At 42.2% G+C, this 17,158-nt stretch overlaps 1 protein-coding gene across 2 annotated transcripts; it reads right to left on the bottom strand.

The window, feature by feature from the left end:
• Window positions 1-1,089: 1,089 nt before the first annotated feature.
• On the bottom strand, window positions 1,090-15,922 carry LOC106864274 (cyclic AMP-responsive element-binding protein 3-like protein 2). Of its 2 annotated transcripts, none has more exons than XM_088165664.1 (8): window positions 15,791-15,922; window positions 13,860-14,041; window positions 13,052-13,198; window positions 11,352-11,410; window positions 10,162-10,230; window positions 2,818-2,958; window positions 2,096-2,183; window positions 1,090-1,493 (listed from the first exon to the last, which is right to left on the bottom strand). In XM_088165664.1, the coding sequence occupies exons 1-6, from the start codon at window positions 15,876-15,878 to the stop codon at window positions 2,934-2,936; spliced, it is 570 nt and encodes a 189-aa protein (XP_088021790.1). In that variant the 5' UTR covers window positions 15,879-15,922; the 3' UTR covers window positions 1,090-1,493; window positions 2,096-2,183; window positions 2,818-2,933. The 2 variants fall into 2 exon arrangements, with proteins under 2 accessions (XP_088021790.1, XP_088021791.1); XM_088165665.1 differs by having other exon boundaries at window positions 13,860-14,038; window positions 15,791-15,893.
• Window positions 15,923-17,158: the final 1,236 nt, after the last annotated feature.

The raw sequence follows: 17,158 nt of genomic DNA, 5'->3' as shown, positions 1-17,158 counted from the left end.
TGAAAAGCTGCTGAACAGTCAAAGAAATTAGAAACATTTAAAAATAATGGTTTAATTCTTTAACTACAATCTCTATCAGTTACAGCTTTTGTCAAATTCAGTCTGCGCACTACCATGTCAACAGCCTATAGGACTACAGGAAGCTCCTACTTCATCAAGCCTAAGGAATTTCTAAAGCATCTTGAGACTGGGCCTTTTGAACAAGAAGCCATTAGGAGAATACTAATTTAAAAAGACAATTGATTCTCTCTTCCAGTAATTTATAGCACTGCTAGCTTTTAAAGAGGCTACAGAAGCATCCAGGAATATGACTGTTCTTTTTTCCTTTTTTCCCTTTTCCTCTGTCCTAGTTTTTTTAGGCATACTTGTGTAACAGAAATGTTTGCTCCACTATCCAATTATTTTTATCCCTCACTCAAAGGGAGCAGAGTAGCAGCTCTATCCACAATAAAGATGCAGGATACTCAGACTATTTTAAGGATCAAGGAAAAAGTTGAGTTTCCTAGTTTTCTTTGTTGTGCCAATCCAAGGCACAAGTCTACTCCTTATCCATTCTGTGGGGTAAGCAAATGACACCAACAGTTTGCAACTGTATACTCTCATTTTCTGTGTGTTCACAAGCAGTGTCAGAAGAAATCTGATACACACTATCCATTCTCTCAAAATCCCTGAGTGTGGATACTGAGGGTGAAGACAAACTAAGCTCCACTTCAGAGGTCCTCCACATCCTTTCCATTTTAAAAGGGGCAAAGGGCACCTTGGTGCTTTGCTCCTTACCTGCTATAATTGTTGTGGCCTGTCACCGCACATTGTTCTTATCTGTATATTCACCATAATCTATCTTCCCTTCAACAAAGATTTGAGAGCTGAGAAAAACCAAGAATTTGGTCAGAGAACCGTGCTGCTGTTTTCCACTCTGTAATCACAGAATGGTTTGGGTCGAAATGGGATCCTAAAGACCATTGTCTTTGTTTGAAAGACAGGTATTTGCTAAGGAAAGGCAAGAACCCCTTCTTCTGAGATGGAGAGTGCAACCCCCTCCCTTCTAATTATTATAGTTTCAAATCAGAGGCTTTCAGGCAGAAGATATGGGGATAGGAATAACAGTTCTTTATTGATATATCTAACAAGGCAAACCGCAGAAATAACAACAGCTATAAAAATTGACAACAAAACAGAACAGTGTAGCTCAGTTCCAGTCCCTTTTGGCCACAGGCCCTCTCTCCCTACGCTCAGTTCCCGGTGCTGGGGGCAGGGCAGGTCCTGCACAGTTGAAGAGGGCTGGGTGATGGCGGCAGCGGCCCAGAGGTGAGAGGGATGGAGGAGCGACTCCCCCCTCACGATGTCGGTCGTGGTGCTCGGCAGAGTGTCCGGAGGTAGTAGGATGAAGTGGGAAGGCAGCAGAGCGATGTCCAACGGCAGGGAATGTGGCTCCCGGTGGTAGGATGGCGGGGAAGATGCTAGGTAGGAGCCCTGGCCATCTTCCTTCAACTCTGCAAGCGAGCGAGAGAATGAGAGTGAGCCCAGGCCCCTGTCCCACCTTTCCTTTTCTGGTCTCCCCCTATCCCCCACCCCCCTGTGAGAGAAAACTATTGCTACTAAGGTGTAGCCACAAATACTTAGCATAACAATGGGAAAATTCCACAGAAAGAAAAGGGAACAATTCAACCTCCAACAACCATATATTCCAAACCTCTGGCCATGGGCAGGAATACCATCCACTACATCAGGCTGCTCAAAGCCCTATCCAGCCTGACTTTGAACACTTCCAGAAATGGAGCATCTACATCTCTGGGCAACCTGTGCCAGGGCCTCACTACCTTGACAGTTAGGCTTACATCCATACGTCCAACCCAAATTGTCCCTCTTTCACTTGGAGCCTGTGATTCCTTGTCTTATCACTACACTTCCTGATGAAAAGCCTGAATTCAGAGTCTGATTCAAAGAACATAGGCTTTTGTATCACTTGTTTGTAGCAGCTCTGCTAACCTGTTTTATGGCATTTGTATCTTACTACAGTTCCTGGACACCATAATTACTACAGTAATCTGTTATTAAGGCATTACATCCTCACCCACATTTGTCATTCACTTACCCCTTCATCACATAATGATAGGTGACATCCCTGAGGCCTGGTCTGAAGACAGATATCCTGTACCATGTTGTCTTCTTACTGATGTCACCTAAGGTACATAGAAGTAACACAGCTGGATGCCAAATCCTCTTCGTGATACAAGACTTAGAAATTAGTTTCAACACATTGGTATTTTCAAGTTATGAGACGTAATTGGAAAACAGAAGTATATTAGCACTCCATCTCCCACTTCAATCCAGAACTAAATGTTCCACTCATCCATGTCCAAACAAATTTTTGTGCAGAAGCACAGTTCAAACCAAGACATTGCTTTTTCTGTAAGACAGTGCTCATGCTATTAATTTTTTTCCCCTCAGACACTCCACACTGAATAGAATCTAGAGAATGAGACATCTGTAGATGCAAATTGATAACAGAATCAATGAGAAAATTGTCTTTATTTTTCTCATCCTGAAATACAAGTAAGAGTACAGAACCTGCTATGCCTCTGACAAACTCCACCAGTTACAAACTGCCCACACAACACACTCTCCTCTCCTCCTGAGGAAGGTCAACAGCAGATCTCTCTTCAGTACATGCTGCTGGAGATCAGTAAGAAACACACAAATGCACCAGCATCTCTGATGACCTCAAAGGAACCTTCCTTCACCCCAGAGATTTGCAAGTGTGGTGCTGCTGACCTTGCAGCCATGACCTGGAACATGCTGCTCATGGAGACTCACCTCCCTCGCCCACTTCACTATCTCCTGTCCACCACATCTCATTGATTGTGAGGGAAAATATGGTAATGGGATTTTTTCCTTCCACTTGCCTCATGATAGGGTCCTGTCCAACCCAATCAAGCAGCTGAAAACGATTCATGGCTGAAACAAGAGAGACCAAACACATATACAGGTGAAATACAATGCTTCTAAGCATGGCAAGCCATCAGTCAGCAGCTTTTCTCAAAGGCCAGAATCACAACTTTCTGCACCTCCTAAGCACTTTCTAAACTCGTGTGATATTTGACTTTTTCTAGTCCCAGCAGATGGTTGATTGTGCCTATACTGTCGTTATCACTGTGAAATAACTGATTTGAAAAGCCAAAGGTTCTTTATTCTTTCTGTTCCTTCTCTTTCACAGACACATCCATGTATCACTTGAGACTAATTTGCATTTACTTTTCTTGACTTTTATTTGTTTCATTATGATAAAACAAAATGCACAGCAGTACCTTTGAAACAAAGTTGCATTACTATGCTCTGTCCTCTGAATGAGAGAGTCAGTTTTTACACTGGTACCAGGCCTACGCAGACAGAGTCTATCCCTTCTCCGTGTTCAAGGACAACTGCAAGAGGTCAGAGAAGTATCCCTTGTGCACAATGAGTATGTGCAGTGAATAGTGAAGGCTGAAGTACACCTGGAGCAAATTCTCCCACCCAGAGATGCCTTCACAGCTCAATATACACTGGTCTGCCTATTTTCACAGATCTTTTAATCATCAATGCTCATTGCTAATTAGGGTTTAATGAATTCAAGGACTTCAGGAATACATTCTGAAATGAGCACAAGGCATTCTCACAGCACAGATTTATCTGGGCCAGCAGATCCTTCTCAACTTGTTGAGAAAGGATATCTTGCATGCTCTTGAGAGCATGGCTTACTCTTACTCAGTATTTAAAACAGAGAGCAATATGCCCAATGCAATCCTTTATTCAGTAATACAGAGACCACAGGCAAATTAAGAGATGCAAACAGTGTCCACCACATAAATGAGACCATCTTTAATCCCTGCTCCCTTTGGCATTTTTCCCCAGTTCCTCCTGACATCCACTGCATGGCATAGGATTTACCAGACGATGGAGTCAGTAAGAAAGGGGTCTCTCTGAGTCCTTCAGAGATAGATCAGAGTGCAGGGATTGAATTAAAGCCTTTGGATGGAATGAGTAAGTGAATAGATGGAGAAAGTAAGTAAATGGAATACATTTTAAGTGCTTTTAGTAAGTAAAAGGTCTTAGATGCCTGAGAAGTAGTATAAGTTCTAGTGAAGGTTGAAAAAACATACTAGTGTTTCCTTCAAGGCTCCAAGAACCTAGCTTCAGACATAACAGTTATAGTTAAGAATATTGCTTACATTTTTCAGTTAGAATAAGATAGGCCATGGACGTAGTTTATACGTAGTCTGGTGTGCTAAGAAACTAGAATTCTAATAGGTTAAGGAAGTAGTGGTCCGAGTTCGTGTCTTAGCTAGTTGGAAAGTTTCTGTAAAAGAGCATGCATTAGGGAGAGCTGGTGCTCTATGCCATGGCTTTATGCCATTGCATTTTGCCACTGCGTTTACCATTGCTTTTTGCCATTGCTTTGCTTTGTTTTGCCTTTGAGACTGATCTGCTTCTGCAATAAATAACTTTATAGCAACGATTAACTTGCTTGGCGTTTTAAAGAAGAAAACAACCTGACAGTGTGGGTGCCTAAGAGCACCCGGAGGACCAAAACCTCACACCAGACTTGCGTACATCATTTCCTGGCACAGAACACATCACCCACAGTATTCCCACCACGTGCCACCAGCTAGGTTAGACAGCAATGCCCTTTCATCCCTGAACTTTCTGTAGTATTTCGGAAGACTAAATCTTTCCCCCATTTTAGGCCTGACTCACTGGGCTCAATGCAGAACAGCTCTGCAGAGTGAGGAGGAAGGAGCTCTCCTCCTCCTCAGCTCGGGGGTTGGCAGCAGCAGCAGCCCTGAAATGCAGATCATTCTTGCCACTTTTTGTGGAGCGGTCAGTGAGAAAATAGCTAATGGCTGGTGAGGAAATCAAAAGAGAAGAGGCTATTCTCCACATTTTGCTCATCTCTGCCTTTTCACACTCATTTTAAAAAACCTGTTGGGCAGAGTGGGCCCAGAGAGCTGATTACAAAACAGTCTTTTTGGAAAGTATAATTAGGCAGGTATTCTGAGGTCTCCTATACACAGAGGAAGATATATCCCCCACCTTATTTAGCAAATACCTTCACATAAGATGTCCTTCTTCCCAAGTCGTTAATCTGTTTGAGCAGAACTACTGTTTTATTCTCAACAGAGAAGGACTCAGTGTTTGGAGCTGACAGGATACAGGTGCATTTGCCAACTGTGAGCAAGAACCAAGGCAAGAACAAGAAACAAGTTTGATCAGAGATGACATCAGTTTATCCTGCCACTGGCAAAATGAGACACTTCTCGGTGATTTTATTCTCTATTTGAATCTGAAATGGTGGAGGACTGGATTCTGAGGTCAAAAGATTCTCATGCAAAAGCTTGTGACCAGACAGCTGCATGGATGATCTCGACCAGGAAAGGCTAAAGGAGCAGATCTCTACCCTGCAGAAAAGGGACTCTCCTAAACTATGATGTTCCCTCTAAATAGCAGTAGAAAGGCTACAAATGCTTTTAGTGGAATACACAGCCTATGGCTACGTCCTAACAGAAGAAAACACAATTCCAAGACAGCATGCTAAGGGGGTCTGTGCCCCCAGGGATTATTTTCACTGTGTCTGACACATTTCCCAGGGATATTCAATTAGAGGGTCAATTCCGTAGGAGGTGTGAGCGTGCTTTCACGCTTTTCCCTGCCAATGGAAGCACCACATAGGAAAGCTGTAAAGTGACTGAAGACTCCTGCACTTCCTTCTACATACTGCCAGCAACTTTGTCTGTCTGTGATGTCTTGGTTTTGGTGCATATTCACATGCATTCATCTTCAGAAGAGGCTCTTTCACTACTAAAGTAAGGACCAAGTCAAGCCTTCCCTTCTGCTTCCAGTGATACTTCAATTAAGTAGACAAAACTTAACACTACAGAAACACACGGGAGACTTCCACAAGTCAGTATTCTGTTTAAAAATCCAACATCAATTCAAACAAACAAAAAAACAAACAAGACATCTTGTAGGGGACACCAAACACTTTTTAGATGACTGTTCCTGTGGTGTGAGGACCAAAACCTAATTCTGACAAGGACAGAGAAAAATTATTCTGTCTTTTAACTCTACACAGAGATCCCTTCTCTGCCTGTCCCATTTGTAGGAAAGGGGACAAATCCTAAAGTAAGATTTTAACTCAAAGACCACTTAAATCCACAATTTTCTCTCATTTGAATTACAAAAAAAAAAATCTCCAGCAATTTTTTCATAAAAGATCTTACAGCATGAGAACCAATGTCATGCTGGTCTGAAAGTAAGGAGTTACTCCAGGGCTGCCAAGCTTTGTCAAACATTGTAAGGGTGACCCGAAATTAAGTGCAAGATATCTCATTGCAACTTAAACCTAGATCCTTTTCTCCTTGAAAATGATTTGGTAAAATGACTTTACCAGTCTCAAATATAAGAACAACCAAGCAAATCAGTGAAGTCTGGCAGCTTTGGTGCTGATAAACCTTTGGTGGGTCAGACTGATGTGCAACTTGATCTTTAGATGATTGGGAATTGGAGAAGTGAAAAAATATCCCGTTTTTGTTTACAAGGCATTGCCTTTAAGGTGCTTGGTAGTGCAGATCTACACAGCTGGCTACTGTTACTCCACAGGAGCAACTCTGGCAGCCACTTGCATTCATTGTCCGTATGTGACAGTCTCATGCACTGGATCACATATCTATCATTTCTCTAGGAAAAGGGATCAAGATACTTACAAACACAGACTCAACAGAAGGGAGTAGCAAAAGCACTTCTCAACACATCATACCCAGAACCAGATGTTTCCAAATGCTTTAAGCCCAAATAGAGCTGGTTCCCAGGTAGCTGTGTCAGAGACACACTGGTGTCTCTGACAAGGCAAGTGTCAGAGAATGTTTGCAACCCTCTGGATCACTGGCAGTTTCTGCCTTTAGTCTCAGTGGCAAAATGTGAGTGGGTCAATCCTTCTTGGTGACTGGGACAACTCAGTTCAATAGCCAGCGCCAGCTTCTTCTCACACCCTTTGCTTTCTAAGAGAGCAGCGTCCCACGTGTTTAGATGCTACTCAAACCAATGGCTCACTTGTGGCTATAAGACAAAATAGATAAGCATGAAATCCTGTGCTTCCTTAGTTTTGAAGAAAACTGCCTAGGAAGGAACTTGGATAGGCTTCTTTTAAGGGGTTGAGTCGTACAAATTAGGAGAGGTAACATATGCTAGTGTTCTAATACTAAAGCTGACAAAAACACAGCACGCACCAACTCAGATTAATGAGAATTAAAAGCTCCGGCATTTTGATCCCCTCTTGCCTTGTCTTTTAAGATGCCTGAATGCCAAGGGTGATACTCCTGAATGCAAATTTTTGATCACACTTGCACCTTTGACATGACATCTTTTCAGACTCATCTCTTCAGGCTAAGGCTGGCTTTCAAGGAAGAATCTTGTAAATTTTTTCATGTTACTGAGAGTAATGAAGGAACACTTTGATCAGAAAAAAAAGGTCTAGTGTTTTCATGGTTTGGAGGCAGATTTTGAAATGCAAGCAGGGTTTTCCTGAAGTCGTAGGTATGTATCTATGCAAATGTTTTCTATATATAGATGAACATACTCTTAAAATGTGATAGCACATACTGAAAGGAAACTGCTGTTCAATAGTTGTATGTTTTGGAAATTGCCCTTGGGGGGGGGCGGTACCACATGACACCACGGAGGTCACTTGGCCCCACTCCCCCCAGTCAGTTCTCCCCGATGGCAGAGGGCCAGTTCCTCTCAGTCCAGCTAGACTACACAAACATGATAGTGACTGACAGAAATACATGTTCATCAACTTTTAGGGAAGCAACTACAGCCCAATTTTTCAACAAGGCCAAAATCCAGCGTGGTCTACATCTACAATTGAATGCATCCTTTTAACATGGAATCATAGCTCTTCTTTTCCTGGTTATCTTTCTTCCACTCTTACAATCTTTCACAATGGGAGAGCAGCTCTGATGTTCGTAGACCTAACTTTAGATAATATCTTCAATCATGTCTTCATTTTTTACTGAAATCAACACTCAAAGTTACAGCTAAAGTCAACTAGGCTTCTGCTTTGGACATATTAAATAAGATACATATGTGCGTAACTGTGCTAGGTACTTTGAGAAATAAAGTCCTAAACACATCAATTTGGGCATCTGACACACCAAACTGACACTAAATAATTTTGACCATCGCTGCTCCCAATTTAGATTCTGTTGATTCTGTGACTCTATGCAGGAGATGAAAATTCCAGCTACAGGATGCTGTCAAGACAAGTTCTGAAGCATGTGAACAGTTTCTGGACGTCATGCCAAGGCTCTGTGCAAATACCAATGAGGAAATTAGGCATTTTGAATTCACGGTAGAATGTGCATAATGTACATTAAATCAGGGCCTGGAACCATTCTCCGAATGAGACAGTTGCGCAATTATACAGTAAATAGGAAAAGTGGCTTTTTGGAGTTAAGGTGGAAAACGCTATTGTATGATATGTTACGAAGCTGAGCTTTGATGAAAGCAGGCACTTGAACAAATTTCTCAGTACTTCACATGTAAGCCTTAGCAGATCTTAGACACAGATTTAGATTTTATGTCTAAGTAGCCAAAACTGCATTGCCATGAATTACGAGAATTTCTGTGCAGCAGGACGAGCATCTGCTTCTCTGCATGATATTACAGATCAATATCGATGCAATTGCAGATGGAAGGAAACAATGCAACTCATCCCACATGGCCCAAGTAGGAAGGATTTGGAGATAATATTACTTACCTAAAACTTTTTAGAGCATTTAGCATGAAAGAATTAAGAGAACCAAATAATACAGAAGATGCTAAAGGTCCTTTCTGAAAGGATGGACAACACCAACAAAGCTGTTCTCATCAGTGCATCCTCAACAGCTCAGAGATGAAAACAGCTGGCCAGATTTATCTCAGCTGGGGAGAACAACTTCAGGGGTGACAACATGCTGTCCCCAAGGGGATAATCTACAGCTGCACCTTTTCCTAAGAGAGGCTGGCTTCAGTACCTTCTGGGGCAGATTCTGGGTGACACATCCCTACTCCACACCTACAGAATAGTTCTTGGTTCTTTTATGTCAAACCCTGGAGGACGATATATAAGAGGCACAGAAATGGCTTGGCTCTCTTCAAGCAAGCAGCAGATGTCTTTATGCATGAGCAGTGTGTGGGAGACACTCTCCAGCAGGTCACAGTGCCACAGGGTCTGGCTTCATGAAATTAGAGATTGGATCCAGACATTAGAAACAACACGTGTCACTCAACAAGCAGTGCACTAGCTGCCAGACCAGCTCTAAGGCCATTTTTCATGATCGTGGGTCTTATGTTCAAAATCCGACCTCCTCCCGCACTTCAGTGTCACCATCATGTTCCTTTGTAATATTCAACCATCACTGCAAATGCCTCTAACTGGGAAGTGTTAAGAGTACGCTCATCTAGTACCTACTCACTGGAATTTGCCACACTGACACTGGAATAAGCCATGATTGGCACTGCACCCTCAGCTAACACCCAATGAAAAGCTTAGCTATTCAATATTTTCTGCCATGTGTCCTTTGAAAAAGCCACCACTGAGTCACCCATTTCTTCAGAAACAAAGAAGCAAGAAGGTGATTTTCCCCTCCAAATGAAGGGAATTCTGGAGTGTGAGACGCTTAGAAGGCTGCACAATAATTGCAATGACATCTAGTAGTGCATAAAGAACTAATAATGACTCTTGAGTTGCATCACTGTAATTTCTGCAAGAGTCATGTCTCAGGTTAAGGCTTCCTGGCAAAATTTCACTCAATAAAGACAACTGGGAGAGCTGGACTGCAGGGGGTTTTTGTCCTGTATTACTAATTGCATTCCCTTGGGCAGTGGAAGAACTCAGAGAAGAGTGCTAAAAGGTTTCTCAAGCACAGCACAGGCTGGGGAGGCAGTTTAAGACATGACATCAAAACCTCCGTGCTTTACATCCCACTGCAGTCACAATAATTGGCCTTCCACATCTTTCTCGGACATGAACCCTTGTCAGACACATCTATGGTTCACATTTCAGTTGATCTCTTAACTCCACATTTTCACTCTTCATGGTAACATCCCGCTACCAAGTTTTGTTTGATGATCTCCATACCTTACCTGTTTGTGTTCTCCAGGACTTCAACCTTCTTACGCAGCTCACTGTTTTCATTTGAGCAGGTCTCAACTCTGGAGACAGCACAATGAAAGAGAAATATAAAAACATCCGTTATTTATTCAAGGGATTGTAAAACAAGCCAAACTGGCTTTCTCTGGGAGCTTCTCTATGATCTTGCCTACATTTAAAGAAACATTACACCTATGAACTTTAGTCGTAATATTTAATCACACTTCATTGTGTGAAACACACAGCACAAGTTAAATTACCTGACTGGCAAATGCTACGCTTCTGAAATCAGAGCCTCAAATTACAAGTTGATGAGGACTAATAAGCCACAAGATTAAAAACAGTGCTAAAGACTGTCCCAAGATACTACCCGTTTCCAAACTGTCCCTAGAAATCCCCAAACTAAAGGGGACTGCCATATAACGTGTAAGAGGGCTGAGTAAAATATGTGACTCCTAAGAAGACAAACAGGACTATCCCAAATAGCTTCGAGAAGAAAAAAGGGAAAAGGAAATAGCCTTGATTTCTGCGATGCAGGAGGTGGAACTTCAGAAGAGTAACTCTGAGGAAGTGAGACAGAGCTATAAAGAGATAAGAAGAAAGATGGAAATTGCTTCAAGGATAGATGGTACAAGGGTTTTAACAGAACCATCTGATGAATTGCATAAGACTAATACTAGAATATTCATCTCCTGGAAGAAATATTAATTTGGGATACAAATCACTCACTGGATTCCTGCTTGCTAAGGGAAGTCGATAAGCCATATGCTATTTTCCCGCGTCCTGCTTATTTTCCCAGGCAGTCTTGACTCACCCACTTCCTATTTCTGTCTTCATCTGCACTAGAAGACAGAATTTACTCACTCTGGATCCACCTTTCCCTAAGCACTGCCTGTCCACTAGGCCAAGCCAGTTGCCTGAGGCAAAGGCTGGGTCTTTTAGGCAAAGGCTGCCTAATTTAAGGTGCAAAGTGTTTCCTGGCACGTTAGCGACCTCCTGCAGGCGGGCACAGTCCCGACTCCGACAAGCAGCTGCCAGGAGCAAGGCCTTTTCTCAGTCACTGCCACGAGATGGCAGCTGGAACTCTGTGCATGGAACTGTCCCAGCAGCCACAGCTGGATCCCTTCCCAGTCCCACAGCTAGTACTATTGGCCTGCTTGAAACAGGAAGGAAGCTGGCTTACTTTTTTTCCAGACTGTCCATGTATTCTTTCTTTTTTCTTCTACTTTCCTGGGCAGAGATCTAAGGAAAAAGGAGGAAAAACAACAAATATTTGCACAGAAAACAAAAGCATCAGAGACAAATTAATAAACTGCTAAAAAACCCCAGTGTTATCAGATTCAAGCTTCTGTCTTGTTCTCATTTCTATTACTGGCAAGCAAAGCACTGACTTGATCTATTTCCACATTCTGAAGCAAGACTCCTCCTTTCAATCACACAAAAAAGACCATCCCCTGCTAACCTTAAAAAGTAAATCAGATTCATCTGGAGAGGATACCCTAGGACAAATACCAAAAGATGATCCCAGGACGACGTCCTGCATCTGGGACAGAAAAAGCCCATTAATGTATTCAAAAGGATTTGCGGACAAGGACATGGGGTCCTGATGAACAAGTCAAACATCTGTTAGCAGCGTGCCCCTGTTGGAAAAGCAGACAACCAAACATGGGTCTGCATCAATGAGACTGCAGTAAGCAGCTCCAGAGGAGTGGTTCTTACCCTTCTGTTCAGTGGCTGCAGAACCACAGTTGAGTACAGCAGTGCAGTCCAGGGCTCAGAAATAAACCCTCTGGATGTACAGAAGCAAGCCCAGAGGCAGATCTCTGCTACAATAAGCATGCCAGGACAAGAAGGGAATCCTATTACTCTCTTCAACTATCTCACGCAGCAAAGATGATGTCAGAGCTCCCAGGGGCACACAGCAAAATGGCAAGAGGCATCAAATACAAGTTGCACCAAAGGAAGTTCCAATCACACATTAGGGATTCTATTTATTTGCTTTTAGCACAAGAGTGGCCTCATATGGGAACATGGCTCCCAGTGACACAGGGGACTCATCACCCCTTGGGACAGTAAAACCTGACTGGACAAGACCCTGAGCAACCTACTCTAAGCTGACCCTGCTTTCTAGGCCAGGGCTTTGACCAAAGGACCTCCAGATTTCTCCTCAATATAAATGACTCTGATTCTACGTAATTGGTACATGAAATACACAAGATCACCTCAGAAAATTTTGAAAAAGCACATTACAAGACCAAATTCCAATTTAGTGTGTCCAAATTTGCACCTATATCTGCAAAACCAGTAGCAGAACATAGTAACCACAAAAGACACGCTAAAATCCTTTAGAAAACGGAGTTGGCCAAGTCTGAAAAAAATTGCATTCTTCCCTAGGATCTTCCTCATGCCAGAAGAAAAAAAATAAATTTAAAAAAATACTTGCGGGGCATTTGGTATCCTTGGTATCTACTTTACAAGTCACTGAATTCAGTGATCAAAAGACTAGTGCACTGAAAGACACAGTCATATTTTAAAGCAGGTAACAGAAAACACCTTCCTCACCATGCAAAGAATACAGAGCTCTTTGCCTACCATAAGGGTAGGATTGTACTGATTTTTAAATGGAGCCAAGCCACAGCAGCTTGATACCCTGCCTGCTAAATACTCCATTGTTAATGGGGTCAGGTAAATACCTACTCTGAGGCACACTCACACTGACAGACAATTTGATGGATGTGTTTAGGAACAAAGTAAAGCACTTTGTTTTCTAAAAGGCAACTTACAGTGCTGAACAGTACCACAGACCATTACTGCAGAATGCAGCCGCATTTTTTAAAATGAAGGACAAGTAGGAACCACCCAGCAAAGCTAACTGACATTTACCTTGTTTTTTATTTTCCTGCGGATTTTTTTTAGAACTTTCTCTTCCGCTTTTGTCAGGGGCAGTTTGGTAGGGATTGGGTAGCCCTCTGCTATCAGCGTCCTCTTCTCTTCTTCTGTCAGGATGAGGGGGCCAGTCCCCTGTAATTTCTTCAAGGGTCATAGAAATGAAATAAAATAAAACAGGAAGTGCACACAGTCCTAGAAGAAAAGGTTGTTAAAGAGGAGAGGCAGCAGGTCTTTCACTTCAGAGAGGACTAGGCCTACTGGAACAGCCTCCTGCAATTGGGAATGTGTGGAAAACCTTTCAGGTACCTTCCATTCAGAGTTCGAACCTTTGGGACAAGTTTTCCCTGAAAACAGTTGCTCTTGGCCCAGCTCTGTACACACTGAGGCCAACAGTAGAACTGCCTTTGGCTCAAACAGGGAAAAAGACATATGAGAAACACTACTGAAAATCCCTCCCTAAAGATCACCACTTGCTAATGATGTGACAAGAGGACAGATGCAGATCTACCATATACAGGTCAACCCAGCAGGGCTGGGCTCTAAGGCAAAACACAAGTCCATGATGGGATAAACCTAATAACACCAGTGAACCCTGTACCAACTTAGAGGAGAGGCACACGCTGTTCCCTGTGGGAACAGAACAGACCAGTGAGCAAGAATTACTGGATCTGCAGTTTTGACCAGAGATTAATTCATTGAAACAACAACAGAAAGTAGGCAAATCTCTGTCAATTAAAAAAAAAAAAAAAAAAAAAAAAAAAAAGACACAGATAAATGGCGGAGGAAAGGCAGCTCAACTTACATGTGGTGCAGTCAGGAGAGGGGAATTGGAGAGCACTGAAGCTGTGCGCGACACAACCTTAGTCGTGGCCTGGAGCTGCACTGGGCTGGAAGGAGGGAGTGATCGAGCTGGGCTCTGTGCCCCTTCGGAATCACTGTCATGGCTGCTCGGAGGGGTGGGAGGCAAGTGCAGGGGATCCACTGCTAAATGGCAAGAGAGACAAAGTAACACAAGGGTTTAAGGTGTTGATTTAAATTGCCACTACAGCTGCCACCACCACAGTTTCCAAAACTAGGAGTGTCTGCTAAAAAATGGATCAAGCAAGAGTGGCAACTTGGAAGAGGTTTGGAGCACGCAGGTCTCCAAAGAAGGAATGAAATGCAGCAGCTATCTTTAGGTTTGACAGACAAAACAGGGCTCTGTGCATATGCTCCAGTCACGTCTACCTACACTCCAGCTCCATCTTCAAATGCTTTGAGGCTCATGTATAATGCACAGTACAAGTTCCCTCTTCCTGGGAAACCACATTAACAGAGGGGCTCTGAGCCAGCATACTTTCTCTCCGAAAACAATAGTATTTTCTAACTTTGCCATGGATTAAACAATTTCCCAGTATTTGCAAGGGAAGGGATCCCATCCAAGGAGTCATATCATCAGGAAGAAGAGAAAGGTCTCCTAAGGATGTGATTTGGCACAGCTGAGAAGTGACTGACAGCCTAGTGACAGCAAAGGCTGCAATGCACAGATCCAGCAGGAGCAGCACAGGCAGCCACCACAGGAGCCTCTCTCACACTGTCTATCCAGGGCCATAAGATAACCTCAACTGCAGCCAAAAGAACCTGCTCTAGAATTGTCAGAGTGCTGCTTACGATCAAATGGGTCTGGTCTGAGAGAAATGGGGCACATCTCACCTCTCTCATTAAATGGACAATTTAGCAGCTGCTCAAAACAGCCGTAACTAAGTCACTTTCTCTCTGAGCTAAATTTACAGGAATTGAATTTTGAACTAGGAAGATACAGGGCTAATTTCCCACCTTCCACCTCCGTTATGCTCTGCAAATTTGAGTTGAAAAGATCAAATGGGTGGTGAGGGAGGATGGAAGAAAAATAGTAATAAAAACACCTATAATACTCTTTTTGTCTCACATGCTAGCTCTTGCAGTTGCCAGAAGAAGAAACATATTTGAAAAACCGAAAGGCCCTTAATCCCATAAAGTGAGCAAACAAATCTACACCTGAGTTGAGATACAGCCTCCCTTTATCCACCTGCTACATCATTTGCTTGTCTCCCTAGAGCTTCCTACTACTTACCTACAGAAATGAATTCACTAACAGAATATCAAGTGTTTCTAATTGAAATGCAGTTCTCTGCTCAGATTTCACGCCTAATTCTTCCAAAGTGTTCTTGGCTTTAATTGTGTTTAGCTTTCAGGGCAGGGATCTTTGCTCCTCCTTCCACATTGGAGTGTAGTAAAAAGACATAATGATTGTTCTTAAAACTAATATGCTACAAACAGATTCACCTAACTTTTATTCTCATATAAACTCACATCCTGCTTTTGCATCGGAGGTTAACAGTAAAGTTTCTCATACCTTAACTAAGTCTCCTCAAATTTATTTCTTTTCTATCCTAAATAATCCTGTACTTAATTAATTAAAGCTCCCTTCAGCACAATTATTAATACCCTGTACAGGAAAAGGGATCGTTTTCTTTGTGATGAAAAGGGTGGGGGGGAAGGGGGGGGGGAGAAAGAAAAAATAAAAAAACCTCACATAAAGGCTCAGAGAGACTCTGGCTCTTCAATAGCCTGAGTTGAATCCCTATAAAACAACTGCTTCAGCCTAAAAGCTAACATGGTGAATGAGAAATCCAAATATTTAATCAGGGTAAAGTACGTTTATTGTACTTTCTGTCCATCTCCCCCTACATGTTCATTTGGTAGTTAGCAGACCTTCCTTAGGAGAGAGGTTCAGGAACTGATCCACTTCATGGGGCTCCAATTTAATCTCTGGAAGAACTTTCTGGGTCAGTGGTTTCATCTAGAAAAGAGAAATTAAGAGCATGAAAACCTGGAGCACATATCTTAAAAATCTTAATAGAAGGGCACAAGGATTACTTCTCCATAAACGCTTCATAAATTGTTGTCTGCAGCACAGACAGCCAGAGAGAGCTCTCTTTTGTTTTTAGTTAGTGTTTCTATCTAGCTGAGACAGTGAAGTTACCTGGACTATGGTTTTTATTTTTCTTGGAACTGATCAGCCCTGATCTGGACCAAAAACTCAGAAAAACACCAGGAGCTCAACAGTGTGGTCCACTGGGGCCCGGGACTCGGCATTTTCCAGCATAGGAGGGACTGATAGGAGCCTGAGCCAGCAGAGCTACACCCCACAAAAAGGACTCTCTCTGAATTTGCCATCTCTTCAAACAATGAAAGGTTCCATTGCTTAATATTATTCAATTTTTTTCATGTTTGTGATACTTTGCTTGTTAAATAAACAGTTTTTTCCACTTTTCTTGAAGGAGGTTTGTCTCCTGAACAGGTAAGAGGAAGGACCTCTTTTTAATTTTGCCCTTTATCGAAACATCCCTTTGGAAGTTCCCTTCCAGATTTGTTCCAAACCAGAACACCAGAATTACCCAAATTACTTCAAATTACAGGAATAGAAAGTTCAGAAATACCAAAGTTACCCAATTTCAAAATACCAAGTTCCAAAATACCAAAGTAACCCAGTTTCAAAACACCAGAAAGACTAGTTCAAAAATACCAATGTAAGACTTTTTCAAATTCCCAAAGCAGCAATTTCAGAAATAGCAAAATAACCCAGTTTCAAAATACCAAGTTCACAAATGGAAAACTAACCCAGTTCCAAAAAAGTAGAATACTTAGTTCAAAAAATCAAAGTTACCCAGTTTCAAATTACCAGAAGAGCAATTTCAGAAATACCAATGTAACCCAGTTTCAAGATACCAATTTAGGAAATAACCAAAGTAACCAAATTCAAAATAGTAGAATACCAAGTTCAGAAATACCAAAGTCATCCAGATTCAAAGTCATAGAATACCAAGTCCCAAATTGCCAAAGTAACCCAGTTTCAAAATGCCGGAAAACTAAGTTCCAAAATACCAAAATAACCCAGTTTCAAAATGCCAGAATACCAAGTTCAGAAATACCATAGTTACCCTGTTTCAACACACCAGAACAACAAGTCTAGAAATACCAAAGTAACCCATTTTGAAATTCCGTGAACAGCAATTACAGAAATATTAAAGTAACTCAATTTCAAAATGCCAATATAGGAAATACCAACGTAACTCAGTT

This window comes from Sturnus vulgaris, chromosome 5 (genome assembly GCF_052056855.1).
Source record: "Sturnus vulgaris isolate bStuVul1 chromosome 5, bStuVul1.hap1, whole genome shotgun sequence".
NCBI lineage: Eukaryota > Metazoa > Chordata > Aves > Passeriformes > Sturnidae > Sturnus > Sturnus vulgaris.
This window is presented reverse-complemented; position numbering and strand designations above follow the sequence as displayed.